The sequence below is a fragment of the Geotrypetes seraphini genome, chromosome 4 (genome assembly GCF_902459505.1).
Source record: "Geotrypetes seraphini chromosome 4, aGeoSer1.1, whole genome shotgun sequence".
NCBI classification, from domain to species: Eukaryota; Metazoa; Chordata; class Amphibia; order Gymnophiona; family Dermophiidae; genus Geotrypetes; species Geotrypetes seraphini.
The window spans coordinates 156,150,673-156,165,219 of NC_047087.1; the positions used below are offsets into that span (position 1 = coordinate 156,150,673).

General features: G+C 41.3%; 1 protein-coding gene across 1 annotated transcript in view; it reads right to left on the minus strand.

Annotated features, from left to right (window-relative positions):
* Positions 1-2,874: 2,874 nt before the first annotated feature.
* Positions 2,875-14,547, minus strand: part of LOC117359286 (V-type proton ATPase subunit d 1) — a 642,574-nt gene continuing 630,901 nt past the window's right edge. The window contains exon 9 of the mRNA XM_033941795.1: positions 2,875-5,169. Coding sequence (XP_033797686.1) covers positions 5,008-5,169 — 162 coding nt within the window. The 3' untranslated portion in view covers positions 2,875-5,007. The remainder of the gene's footprint in view (positions 5,170-14,547) is intronic.

Consider the following 14,547-nt stretch of genomic DNA (forward strand, 5'->3'; position numbering starts at 1 on the left):
GGGCCGGTCTGGTACCGGAAGGAGCGGTGCCAGGATAGTGGGTAACAGGTGCTGGAGTTGATGCTGCAGCTGTTCCTGCAATTGTTTCTGGAGGATGGCCGCGATGCGGTCATCTAGGGGTGGCACCGGAACCGCTTTCTTTTGTTTCGGTTCCATAGGTGCCGCTCCACGCCCCGGCGATGAGGAGGCCGATGACGAGGCACTCACCGATATCGGGGCGGAGCATTTCCGGGGTCGGCGAGAAGCCGGTAAAGACGGTGCCGCCACTGAGGCTGGGGGGCGCTCGAGGGACGAGGAAGGCTTTATAGCCGGCTTACCTGGCGCCAGCGGCGCCGATGTCGGATCGGGTGGTGTCGAAGTGGTGGGAGCCGATTTTGGTGGTTCCGCCGTCGACGTCGTGGATTCCATCGCAGACTCGGTGCTGAATAGGAGCTTCTGCTGGATCTGGCGATTTTTAAGTGTCCGTTTTTTAAGAGTGGCACAGCGGGTGCAAGAATCCGCCCGATGCTCAGGACCCAAACACTGCAACCACCAGTTGTGTGGGTCAGTGAGGGAGATCGGGCATGCACACCGCTGGCACTTCTTAAAACCGGGCTGCGGGGGCATGAATGGGAATACGGCCTCCGCAAAATCGAACCCCGAGGCCTGTATAGTGGCAACAGGCCCCGCCGGGGCAAGCTCGAAAAAAAGAAAAATTTTTTTTTTTTTTTTAGAGAAAAAGAAAGAAAAAGGAACCCGAAGGTAATAAAATAAAGTAATAGGAAAAAAATTCGCGAGCGGGAAGGCAAAGTTAAAGATTTCAACGGTCGTTGAAAAAACACACGTCTTCTTCCCTCCGCGGAAACGAAGAAACTGGGGACCACGCACTCCTCCGTCGGGCGGGAAGGCACTCGCGCACGCGCGGTGCGGCCAACTAGAACTTTCTAGTTAAAAAGGTCCGTACCGGGGCTCCGTCGGTGACGTCACCCATGCGTAAAGAATATGCTGCCTGCTTGTCCTGGGATAATACCAATTACAATATAGAGCACTGACCTCGACCAGCATGTCCCAAACAGTATGTAATGTAATGTAATGTAATGTAATTTATTTCTTATATACCGCTACATCCGTTAGGTTCTAAGCGGTTTACAGAAAATATACATTAATATAAATATACATATGCTGTGGCAAACATAGGTAAAAGCATAAGAATTGCCATACTGGGACAAACCAAAAGTCCATCAAGCCCTGTATCCTGTGGCCAACCCAAGTCCCAAGTATCTAGCTAGATTCCCAAGTAGTAAAACAGATTTTATGCTGCTTATCTTAGGAATAAACAGTGGATTTCCCCAAGTCATCTCAAAAATGGTCTATAGACTTCTCTTTTAGGAAATTATCCAAACCTTTTTTAAAACCCTGGTAAACTACCACATTCTCTGGCAACGAATTCTAGAGTTTAATTACATGTGTTATGAAATATTTTCTCCAGTTTATTTTAAATCTACTTCTTAATAGCTTCATCGAATGCTCCCTAATCCTACTATTTTTAGGAAACATTAAACAATTGACTCACATCCATCCCTTCCACACCACTCAGTATTTTATAGACCTCTATTATCCCTCAACTGTCTCTTCTTCAAGCTGAAGAGCACTACCCACTTTAGCCTTTCCTCATAGGGAAGTCACCCATCTCTTATCATTTGCCACCCTTCTCTGTACCTTTTCTAATTCTGCCATATCTCTCTTTTAGATACAGTGATCAGAACTGCACACAGTATTCGAGGTGCAGCGGCATCATAGAGTGATACAAGGGCACTATAACATTTTCATCTTTTGTTTTCCATTCCTTTCCTTTAATTCCTAACATTCTATTTGCTTTTCTAGCTGCCATCACACATTGAGCTGAAGATTTCAATGTATCCTCAACGATGACATCTACATCCTCTTCCTGGGCAGTGACTCCTAATGTGGAACCCTGTGTCACATAGCTATTGTTCGGGTTCCTCTTTCCCAAATGTATCACTTTGCACTTGCTTACATTAAACATTATCTGCCGTTTTGATGCTCATACTCCCAGTCTCACAAGGTCTTCTTGCAATTTAACAACTTTGAACAAATTTGTGTCATCAGAAAATATAATTATCTCACTAGTGTGTTGTGAATTTTTTCTATGGGCTAGAGCCATGGGTAGGGAGAAAAGTTGGGGTAGACTCTAGCTCCAAGAAGTGAAAACTTTGCTGGCCTACAAAGTTTTACTTCAATTCTCTCTGCCTCTAACACACCGGTATATAGACTCCCCTCTAGTTGGTGGAAGGGAAGATGAGGATAAATAATTATATGTTGCTGCAGTTGCCTCCTCTGCAGATTTACTCATATGGCTAGACTGCAGAAGCAAGCTAGTAGAGGATGAAGCTATAGCAGCAGACAGGTCTTGCTTGAAATCATCTATCAATTGCAGGATATTGTCCTGGAGAAAGGGATAAAAATGAATGTTTCTGGGGAAAGGTAGATGTAGAGAGAGAGAAAAAGAAAATATGGTGTTTATATATCAGAATGAGGAAAGAGGAAGAAAAGAAAGGGATTATGCTAGGTGTGGTTGAGAGAGAAGGGAAGATAATTATGCCAGGGGATGATTATGCTAGGGATGAGGAGTGCACTGTAGCCCTTTATTTGGCATTATTGCTCAGAAGCAACATGTGTTTTCTATGGCTCTTATGGGAGATCTGCATTCCCAAATGTCTTGGCACTGTTGCTCTTGTTCAACATCAAGATACATAAAGCAGCTATTTCACCAACTGCCAATTAAATGGTTCACTGAAAAATCATTTGGGAACCAATGACCCATGCTATCAGCAGTATCTTATACCATCATGTTTGGCTCAACACATATTGGGATCCAGAACATGCCTCTCTTTATTATTGCCAGCCCTGTAAGAATTGAAGGCAATTAAGAAATACAGTAAATAATTTACAGAACAAAAAATCTCCTCTTCATAAAAGGAGAAATCTAGTTTTAATAGAGTACATTTATTTTAGGCTACCAATCATATCCCCTCTTTTACTAATGCATAGCACAGGTTTTAGCACCAGCAGCGGCAGGAACTTTATGAGCATCGGAGTGGTTACCGCCGCTGCTGGTGCTAAAACCCACGCTATGTGTTAGTAAAAGAGGGGGATAGTTAGCCACATTTCTGTAAACTTTTACTTTCTCTCTGAATTATTTCCAATCTAATATTAATCTATTTTGTATGCATGACTTTTCAATATACAAGAATCAACAAATGAATTTCTTCTATACAATATCTGTGATCATGATTACATAAAACAGAAAATGACATTTAAATTATTTAACAATTTATACTTAATATTTATGCTATGAAGATCTACTCAACACTAAAACATAGATTTTTTTAAATATACAGTTTCACTTGTATCTCACAAGGCAAAACTTAAAAATAAATATCTATATCTCTCTATATATAGTTCATAATTTCTCACTGTAGAAATATTACTGTACTGTGGAAGAAGCAGGATTACAAGTTCCCAGAAAGTAGTTGAGAGATGCTGTTAAAACAACAGACACCTCAGTTAGTCTTTGGAAGTGATGAGTTAGATATTTTTTTACAGCATCTCTCCTTCTTCCAGAGTACAGTAATATTTCTACAGTGAGAAATTATAAACTAGAATAAATCTCAGAAAATAAACAAAAAAAAGCCATGGTCATGCATTTCAAATAACTAGTGCCTGCGTTCTCTTTTCATTCCGAACAGTTAAAACAAAGGGCAACATGCAAATCTAGCCAAAGCTTAAGAAATTTTCAGGCAGACCTAGTGTTATTAAGTCGGGGGGGGGGGGGGGGGGGGGGCTCTTCTGTAACAGTACAGAAGATTATGGTTTTGCTAGGATACTCATTTTCTTCAAGATCCTTTGCTCCAGCATTGAAATATCCCAGAAAGCATGACTTCTGGAAATGTTCCTTGAATTTAGTATTGATTAGTAAAAGTTTAGAATATGGTCAGCCTCTGATAATATAATGGAAAACTTAAAAGTCTTGATGGCACTATGATGATATACTGTAAAATGAAGCCTGTCAGGTGATGTTATCATTGGGCCTTACATTGCTGGCCCTTATAAAACCATAAGGCAGCATATATCTATATCAAGATTTCCTTGTGGCATTAACCACATGTGCTGTCAATCTGGGATAGTACTTCAAATGTAGATTTCAGCAACCAACTGGTCTTCAGTGAACTAAGTTACGTTCATGTGTGCATTAATAACACAATTATACAATCACAGTAAAAACATACTCTTGTCACAATTTTATGTTTGACTAAGATTCCAGAAGAAACAAAGTCATTTTGTTTTGCTCTTATATTAAGTCCATATCAATTCAATACAATTTCAAAAGATCAAATGATACATGTTTGAAGCATATTTGCAAGTCAGTAGAAGCAAAATCTACAAAAATGAAAAGCAAGATTCTGCAATTTTGATAAGGTTTATCGTAAAATGAAAATATTAAAAGTTGCAATAAGTGGAATATAAAATCAAACATGGTGAAAACAACTAATTTAATTTAGAATTACTTTGATATCACCTTTACTCACCCATGAGTATGATATGAGTAGCAGGAAGCTCAAGAGCTACTGTTCTCACTATAGTACTGGAATGCAAGAAAAAATAAAACTATATACCCAGAATTCTCAGATATCATCAGAAAGAGATATCTGCTAACCATATAGAGACTGACATTAACTTTTAGTGTATACACATATTAGTACAGCGACAGAGATACAAATAACAATATATCTAACCCCCTCCTGCAACACTGCTTTAAAAGACCACATGTAGTGTGTTGGTGTTCCCAAAGAAGTCATTAGTAAAGATCAGTCAGTCAAGCCAGGCTACCTTTAGATGCACTGAACTCAGGATCAGCTCTACCAGGCATCATACAACTCAATCCAGTGAGTCTTTAGAAGATATTTTGAGGGACCAATGTGTATGGCAGGAGGGGTGAGAAAGAGTTTAGAAAATGGGAATGTAGTTATCAATCTTGGCTCGGTGTCGCTGGGCGATACACTCTGCGATCCATACTATGTTCCTACATTCCTGCTCCTTGAGCTTCACAAAGGCATAGAATACACCAAAATGGAACTGGTTCAGGAATGCCAACTTATTCAATTTCACCTGAAGAATAAACACAACATGCTGGTCAAAATAGATTACTCCCAATAAAACAGGAACTCTGCTTACTTTCAATTACTTTCCTATTAAGTGACAATTTGCATTAAGGATTGAACATGGGTCTCCCTTAGGAGACCAAGATTCATCCCCTCTAAAATTTAAGAATTTTCCTCCTTGATGAGTCAGACACAAGAGGGATGCAAACACCATCAAATCACAACAATGGAACTTAACTCTAATCACAGGACTCCCCTTAAGTAGTAGTTTATTGAATAAAACCTGACTTTTTTAAAACAGTTTTTTCTTGTTAAAATGAAGTGTGTTAATGATCATTGTGGGGTCCATGCTCAACCTCCTCCAAACTGAACAAAATTTTATGTGGATGTTCCCTAGGGTCTCAAAAAAAAAACCATGCAAAACATTTTGGCTGGATCTTTATTGATTCAAGACTTACAGGCAGCTGAATGGAGGTCACCTTCAGAGTGCTATACTCCACATAACACAAAACAGCCACTTTGCCTAGGCACTGCAACCCAACAAAACCTGCCAGGGGACTGACATTTTTTTGAATTAGTACAAGTCTTGTTACTAAGTTACTGTGCAATGTTTGGACCCTAAAATAAGAACATAAGCCGTGCCTCTGCTGGGTCAGACCAGAGGTCCATCATGCCCAGAGTCCGCTCATGCGGCGGCCCATCAGGTCCAGGACCTGTATAGTAGCCCTCTAACTATACCCTTCTCCCTTTTCCTTCAGAAAATTGTCAAATTCCTTCTTGAACTCCAATACCGTACTCTGCCCTACCACGCTCTCTGGAAGCGTGTTCCAGGTGTCCACCACCCGTTGGGTGAAGAAGAACTTCCTAACATTGGTTCTGAATCTGTCTAAATGCTCTCTCGTTCTTGTAGTTGTTGAAAGTTTGAAGAATCTGTCCCTCTCCACTTTCTCTATGCCCTTCGTGATCTTGTAAGTCTCTATCATATCCCCTCTGTCTCCGCTTCTCCAGCGAAAAAAGCCCCAGTCTCTCTAATTTTTCAGCATATGAAAGATTTTCCATATCTTTTATCAAACGTGTCACTCTCTTCTGAACCCTCTCGAGTATCACCTTATCCTTCTTTAGGTATGGCGACCAATATTGGACATAGTACTCCAGATGCGGGCGCAAAATCGCCCGATACAATGGCAGGATAACTTCTTTCGTTCTGCTTGTAATACCCTTCTTGATTATTCCTAGCATTCTATTCGCTTTCTTAGCGGATGCTGCGCATTGTGCCGACGGCTTCATTGTCATGTCAACTACCAAGTCCCTTTCTCAATCAATAACAGCCTTCCCATCGTATAGCTGTACCTCGGGTTTCTGTTTCCTACGTGTAGGACTTTACATTTCTCTACATTGAACTTCATCTGCCATCTTATCGCCCACTCCCCTAGTTTTTTCAGATCCCTTTGTAAATCTTCACAGTCCTCTTTAGTCCTAGCCCCATTAAATAGCTTGGTGTCATCTTCACATTTTATTACTTTGCTCTTCGTCCCTGTTTCTAAATCATTTATAAATACATTGAATAGCAATGGTCCAAGCACCGACCCCTGCGGAACACCACTCGTGACCTTCCTCCAGTCCGAGTAGTGGCCCTTCACTCCTACCCTCTGTTTCCTGCCCGCCAACCAATTCCTGACCCATCTGTGTACGTCTCCTTCCACCCCATAGTTCTTTAGTTTCCGAAGTAGGCATTCATGGAGTACCTTGTCAAAGGCTTTTTGGAAGTTTAAGTATACAATGTCTTTGGGGTCCCCTTTGTCTATTCATTTGTTAATTCCTTTGAAGTGCAATAAGTTCGTCAGGCACGATCTTCCCTTGCAGAAGCCATGTTGGCTTATCATAAGTTTATGCCTCTCTAGATGCTCCTCGATGCTATCTTTTATCAGTGCTTCCGCCATTTTCCCCGGAACCGAGGTCAAACTTACTGGTCTGTAGTTCCCCGGGTCATCTCTCGATCCCTTTTTAAAGATGGGCATAACATTGGCTATCTTCCAGTCCTCCGGGATCATGCCTGTTTTCAGGGATAGATTACAAACCTGCTGTTGTAGTTCCGCTATTTCCTCCTTTAATTCCTTCAATATTCTAGGGTGGATTCTGTCCAGGCCCGGCGATTTGTCAGTTTTTAATTTTTCTATCTGCCTGTGTACATCCTCAAGGCTTACTTCCATGGATGTTAATTTTTCTGCCTAGTCTCCTTTGAAGATTTGTTCAAGTTCCGGTATGTAGGATGTGTCTTCTTTTGTAAATACTGACGAAAAGAACATGATTAAACTTTTCACCACTTCTTTCTCCTCCTTCACCACCCCCTTCCTATCTCCATCATCCAGCAGTCTCACCCCCTCCCTAGCCGGCTGCTTCCCTTTAACATATCTGAAGAATGTTTTGAAATTTCGTGCTTCCCTGGCTAGCCTCTCTTCATATTCTCTTTTGGCTTTCCTAACCACGTGGTGACATTCTTTTTGATACTTCCTGTGTTCTTTTCAGTTCTCCTCGGCCTTGCCCTTTTTCCATTTCTTGAATGAATTCTTCTTATCACCTATCACTTTCTTCACTTCTTTAGTTATCCACGTCGGGTCTTTTGTTCGGTTCTTTTTGCACCCTTTTCTGAATCTGGGGATATATCGATTTTGCGCCTCGCTCACCGTGTCCTTGAATAGAGACCAGGCTTGCTCTACAATCTGCCATTTCTTTGTGCTGTTCCTAAGTTTCTTCCTTACCATTACCCTCATTGCTTCTTAGTTTCTTTTCTTGAAGTTAAAAGTTGTCACTGTGGTTCTCTTTCCCTTCGGTATTCCTACTTCAACTTTGAACTTCATCATGTTATGATCGCTGTTTCCCAACAGTCCCACTACTTCCATTTCCTTTGCAGGTCGTCTTATCCCATTAAGGATTAGATCCAGAGTGGCATTTCCTCTCATCGGTTCTCTGACAAGCTGATCCATGAAGCAGTCCTGTATAACCTCCAGGAATCCGATTTCCCTAGCGCATTTTGAGTTTCCAAGTCTCCAGTCTATCCCGGGATAGTTGAAGTCTCCCATAATGATCGTGTTACCGTTTTTGCATTCCCGTTTCATCTCGGCTTCCATTTCTTCATCGGTAGTTTCATTTTGCCCAGGCCCATCTTTATCTCAAGCCCTTTCCTTCCTGGTATTTTAACCCATAGCGATTCCAATTTGTTGGTCGTCGCAGCTGTGTCCACTCTGGTCAAGTGTATGCTTTCTTCTATGTAGAGTGATTCCTCCTCCTTTCTGCCCTGACCTTGTGATAGAGTTTGTACCCCGGCAGTGCTATGTCCCATTTGTTTTCTTCATTCCACCATGTTTAGGAGACCCCAATGATGTCTAGGTTCTCAGTTTTGACCATGACTTCTAGTTCCCCTATTTTGTTCCTTAGGCTCCTTGCATTAGTATATATGCAATTTAAGTCCTGGTAATTTTTTGTCTTCATTTCCTTTCCCTGTGCTTCGATCTTTATTTTCTTCTCCTGTGCTACAATCCTCTTATCCTCCTCCTCTGGCTCAATCCGTTTGCTTCCTATTTTATGGGCCAGCAAACTATGTGAAAAATGTTACAATAAGAAATTTAACGCCTACTTTGACTACTCATTGCTTCTGACCTATATATACTTTGAATCAGGCCATAACTAGACCAGTAGTCATGGTCCATGACATATGTCTAAGATTTGCTCTAAGAGGCTTTGCAGTCAACTGGAAACAAACATATGACAAAGTCATTATGCCCCTTTTTAATTCAAATTTTTGCCATTTTGGGGGGTGCAAATCTCTTTATTGTGCGATTTTTCTTTTTTTGTGTCATTTGAAAGAGCATCTTTTTTGCTACAAAAGTCACCTTATTTTCATCTTGGACTCTGCCTTGCTTTGGTCACAATTAAGGTTCCAAAAACATGTATCATTTGTATTCGCAGATACACTAAGATATACAGTGCCATCTTTAGTATCCCATTGTAGTTTTTAAAAACACTTTATTGATTTTTTTAAGCATACAAATGGTGCAACAATTATACATTAAAAAATACCAAAGAACAGCACATACATACTTTCAAATGACTGAAACAAAGAACCCATCACCTCCCTCCCTTTCTGGATGTGTGTGGAGACAAAAATAATTCTGGTAACTGAGTTAATCATTCTGCTATTTAACAAAGAACTCCAATGGACTTCAAATGATTTAAAAAATCTTACTATTCCCAGATTGTTCTGCTAGCACCCTTTTATATCGCTAATATAAACAGAGGGCTCCTTTTACAAAGGTGCGCTAGGGTTTTTAGCGCACGCACAAAATTACTGCACAATCTACCGCCTCCTAAAAAGGAGGCGATAGTGGCTAGCACACTCGGGAATTTAACACGCGCTATTGCGCGCTTTAAGGCCCTAGTGCGCCTTTGTAAAAGGAGCCCAGAGTGTTTCCCACCAAAAAGAAAAATTCAATCTATCCCAATTTTTCCATTTCCTAGTAATTAATTGTAAAGCCACCCCAGTCATTATAAGAAGTCTATTTTTATATTTGTCAATTGAACTATCAAATTTTAACAATGTCCCAAATAAAATCATGTCATACGACAATGGAATAGACACCTTGCTTCAAATTGACTTCCAGAAGTTAAGTATCAACGGACAATAGAAGATGATCCAGTATCCCTATATCAAGTTGACAGTGCCAGCATCTATTAGATTTTGTGTTATGCAATTTTTGCAAACAAACAGAAGTCCAAAATATTCTATATAACAAAAAAACCAAATTTGTCTTATAGATGCTGATGCTGTACATCTTATTCTCCAAGTTCAAATCTGTGGCCACTGCACAGCAGAAATATGCTGCTTTGTTTCTATACTCCAAATGTCTCTTAAGCTTGTTTTAAGTTTTTTCTCTAAATATTCAGATAATAATTTGTACCACTTGGTGGCTTGATGTCCTTGAAAATCTACCTGGAAACATAAACCTGGCAAATTATACTGACTTAAAATTACACCATTCAAGGAACCCCTTCTGAATGGCCTGTTTCAACTGCAACCATTTATAACTTTTGATTTTGAAATATCAAACGATTGTTGTAACTGCAATAATGAGACTATTTTTCCATTCAAAATTACATCATTTAGAGTTCAAATGCCTGCCATCAACCAATGTTTCCAGAGAATTTAAGAATTGTACCTTGGAGTTCAACCATAGGAACTGACATTTTGTTTGCAGTATTGGTACAGGAGTCCAGTATTGGTACAGGAGTCCAGTATTGGTACAGGAGTTCAAGTTGAATGAAAAATAATATTGTCTTTATAAATTCTAGGAAGCTTGATACTCAAAATATGGCTAAGATGAAGTGGGACTTTAAACAATTAGGAGTATAATGCCCTGACCAGGAAAGCAGCATGCAAATAACAGGCATTTTCAATTTATCTAATAGACATTTGACCACAAGGAGACAGTATTACAATTGGGACTTTCATTTGTCCCGACTACAGCATATGACAAATATGATATTAGGGTGAAACTATATTGATTTTTAGAACATTAAGGTTGAAAACATATTTTCAAGAACAGAGGATACACATACAAAATTCAGATATGATAAATACAGATCTACATGCACACCTCCGGGTCCTCTAGACCCCTCGATATTAGCATTTGAAAGAGCAGTATTGAAGGAATTAGATATTCAAGAAAGAAATAAAACTTGTACTTACTATAACCTCACTCAAACAAAATAAAATCTTGCAACAGCTTCAACATGATCAGAATATAGTAATAACAAGGGCTGATAGAGGAGGAGGGATAGTGATCCTCAATCAAACAGATTATCATCAAGAAACAATGAATCAACTAGCTACAGAAGATTTTTATAGAGAAATACAATATGATCCAACATATAGTTTACAAATTGAAATAGATGAAATGCTGTCCAAAGCGAAATATGAGGGCATTATCATTCATAGTGAATATAAACAACTGAAATATGAGGGCATTATCACTCATAGTGAATATAAACAACTATACAAACAATACCCGATCATGCCCCACATACATTTCATTCCGAAGATACATAAATCCCAAGAGAAACCACCGGGAAGACCCATTGTATCGGGAAGACATTCCCTTATGGAACCACTCTCACAATATGTGGACTTTCATTTAAAACATAAAGTAACCCAAGCTCAATCTTACATACGAGATTCTATGCATTTTATTCAATAGCTACAAAATATGGATTGCGATCAAATGGAAGATCTGATAATGGTAACAGCAGATGTTACATCATTATATACCAATATCCCCCAAATGAGAGCACTGGAGATAGTAAATCAATATTTGCAAATGGATAACTCCATATCGGAGGAGAAAAAATGTTTATTAAGCTTTATGGCAGAACAAGTGATATATAACAACTATTTTACTTATGAGAACAAAACATTTTTACAAATAAAAGAAGTAATGGGCGCAACAGTGGCGCCCACTATAGCACATCTATTTATGTCACAATTTGAAGAGGATCATATCTACAAATCTAGTCATTATCATCAAGTTAAATTATGGAAAAGATTCATAGATGATGTAATCTCTCTCTCTCTGTCTGCTGCTTGTGTCCTCTCTCTCTCTCTGCCTGCTGCTGGTGTCCTCTCTCTCTCTCTCTCTGCCTGCTGCTTGTGCAGTGACTCGTCCTTTGTGAAGGCCTTTCGCAAAGGCATTCTCGCTAAGGCGTGTGCCTTTAACGCTCGCCTTTAACATGCGCCGAACGGCTGAGCGCCGTTGACTACCCCCCTTTTAAGGGGGAGCTTTGGATCGGTGCCTGACTGATGTCAGAGGGGTAGGCGGAACTATCCCCTCACTCTTGCCTGCCCTGCTTCTGATTCCTTCTTACTCCCCTCTCTCAGCTCCTCTTCACCTGCCTCCTGACTTTCTCCTGCCTACCCTGCTCACTGGGCTCCAATGTTATCGCGCCATTGGCTCCTCCCCTTTTAACGGGAGCTTCGGATCACTGCCTGGCTGATGTCAGAGGGGTGGGCGGAGCTATCTCTCGCCACTGCCCCTCACTCTTGCCTGCCTGCTTCTCCGATTCTCTTTTTACTCCCCTCTCTCAGCTCCTCTTCGCTGCCTCCCCACTTTCTCCTACCTGCCCTGCTCTTTCAAATAGCATAGCATTTAATTACATCTCATTTTGCCTGTGGTAATAATAGACCACACAAGTAAATCTCTCTGATTCCTCTGGACTATCTCCAAGTAATCCGAGTGTATGCTGAAATAACTTATGATAATAAAAAACACATGAAATTATTATAGTATAAAGATAATGTAGATAAAAGAAGTACAAATTAAAGAGGCAGACTTACAGACACAGAGGATCTTTTAAAGAATAAGTGTTTGATTAAAGATAACTATGGGGTTCATAAAAAAAAAAAAAAACGTCTAAAAAGTGTCCTAAATGGCTACTTGGATGATCAAAAAACCTGATCGCCAAGTACCCATAACCAAAGCTGGTTTTTAGACGTATCTAAAACCAGCTTAGGCCTTTCCCCTGCCTCTAAATGCACAGAGAGAAAAGAGGCATGTTTAGAGGAGGGGAAAGGGCGGGTGGTGGGCAGACCTACACCTACGCATGCAGCAGGTATAACCAAAATCTTAGGCAGGTTGCCTAGTTGGCACTTATATCTTTTTGACTTAGACTTACAGACACAGAGGATCTTTTAAAGAATAAGTGTTTGATTAAAGATAACTATGGGGTTCATAAAAAAAAAAAAAAAAACGTCTAAAAAGTGTCCTAAATGGCTACTTGGATGATCAAAAAACCTGATCGCCAAGTACCCATAACCAAAGCTGGTTTTTAGACGTATCTAAAACCAGCTTAGGCCTTTCCCCTGCCTCTAAATGCACAGAGAGAAAAGAGGCGTGTTTAGAGGAGGGGAAAGGGCGGGCGGTGGGCAGACCTACACCTACGCATGCAGCAGGTATAACCAAAATCTTAGGCAGGTTGCCTAGTTGGCACTTATATCTTTTTGACTTAGACGAAGTCAAACGAGGTCTAAGTGCCGAAAAAGGGGCCGCTGAGCTAATGGCCGCTGGCGCGATCAGTTCAGCCGTCCTATCTCTCCTACTGCGGGTCGCGGCAGTTCGGGTAGAGGAGTGATGGCATCGCGGTAGGGGAGATGAGGCATCTCTCCTGCCGCGATACATCACCCCCCCCACACACACACACAACATCGGGGCAAGAGGGAGCCCAAGCCCTCTTGTCCCGCGGCAGCCGCGGCACCCTCGACGATATCGGGGCAAGAGGGAGCCCAAGCCCCAGCGACTGTGCCCCCCCCCCGCTGAGTACGATCGGGCCAGGAGGGAGCCCAAACCCTCCTGGCCCCGGCGACCCCCCGACTGGATCTGGCCAGGAGGGACCCAAGCCCTCCTGACCCCAGCGACCCCCTACCCCCCCACTACAATATGGGCAGGAGGGATCCCAGGCCCTCCTGCCCTCAACACAACTCCCCTCTCTCCAACGACCGCCCCCTGAACGGCCCCACCACCGACCCGCGATCCCCACAACCTCCCCCACCTCCACCCCCCTTCCCCGTACCTTTCAACGTTGTCCAGACGGACAGGTGCTAATCCCACCCGTCCAGCAGGCCAGCCGGCTCCAGAATGGGGCCGGATTGGCCCAGGCAGCTGAAACCCCGCCCACAGGTGGGGCCTGAGGCGCCTGGGCCAATCAGAATAGGCACGGGAGCGTTAGGCTCCTCCTGTGGGCGGGGCCTTAAGCACATGGGCCGGGTGATTTTTGTTTTGAGTTCAGACAACGTGTAATAAGGGACCCGTAAGTGCGATGATGGTCCTGGAATGATCTTCCTGTGGCTCTTATGCAGGAGACAAGACACTGTGCACTTATTTATTTATATATTTATTTATAAGAAATAACAAAATTATTTCAATACCAAGATTAGAGAATATAAATAAGTAAAAATTAAACTTTTGAATGAATAAATTAAAGAAGCTGGTAATTAATTTGAATTAGTTATACAACATCAGATATATGGGTATAAATCTTGCCCTTTTCATCTTTAATGGCCGCAATCTTTTTGCTTCTATTTTTAGCTTTAAGATAATTAGCCAATACTCTTCCCGCTTTCCTAGCCAATTGTGAGCATATCTCATTATATTTGTATTTAGCCTTCATCAGGGCAGTTAAAGTTTCTTGATCCCATTTTAAAGCCAATTTTGATTCTAAATCAGAAATTTGTTCTAAATTGGAAAACTTCATTCTAAGCAATTTCCTAATATGCGCTGAATATGATATAATCTGCCCTCTTAAAGTTGCCTTGAAAGCATCCCATAGAGTTTCCAAAGAG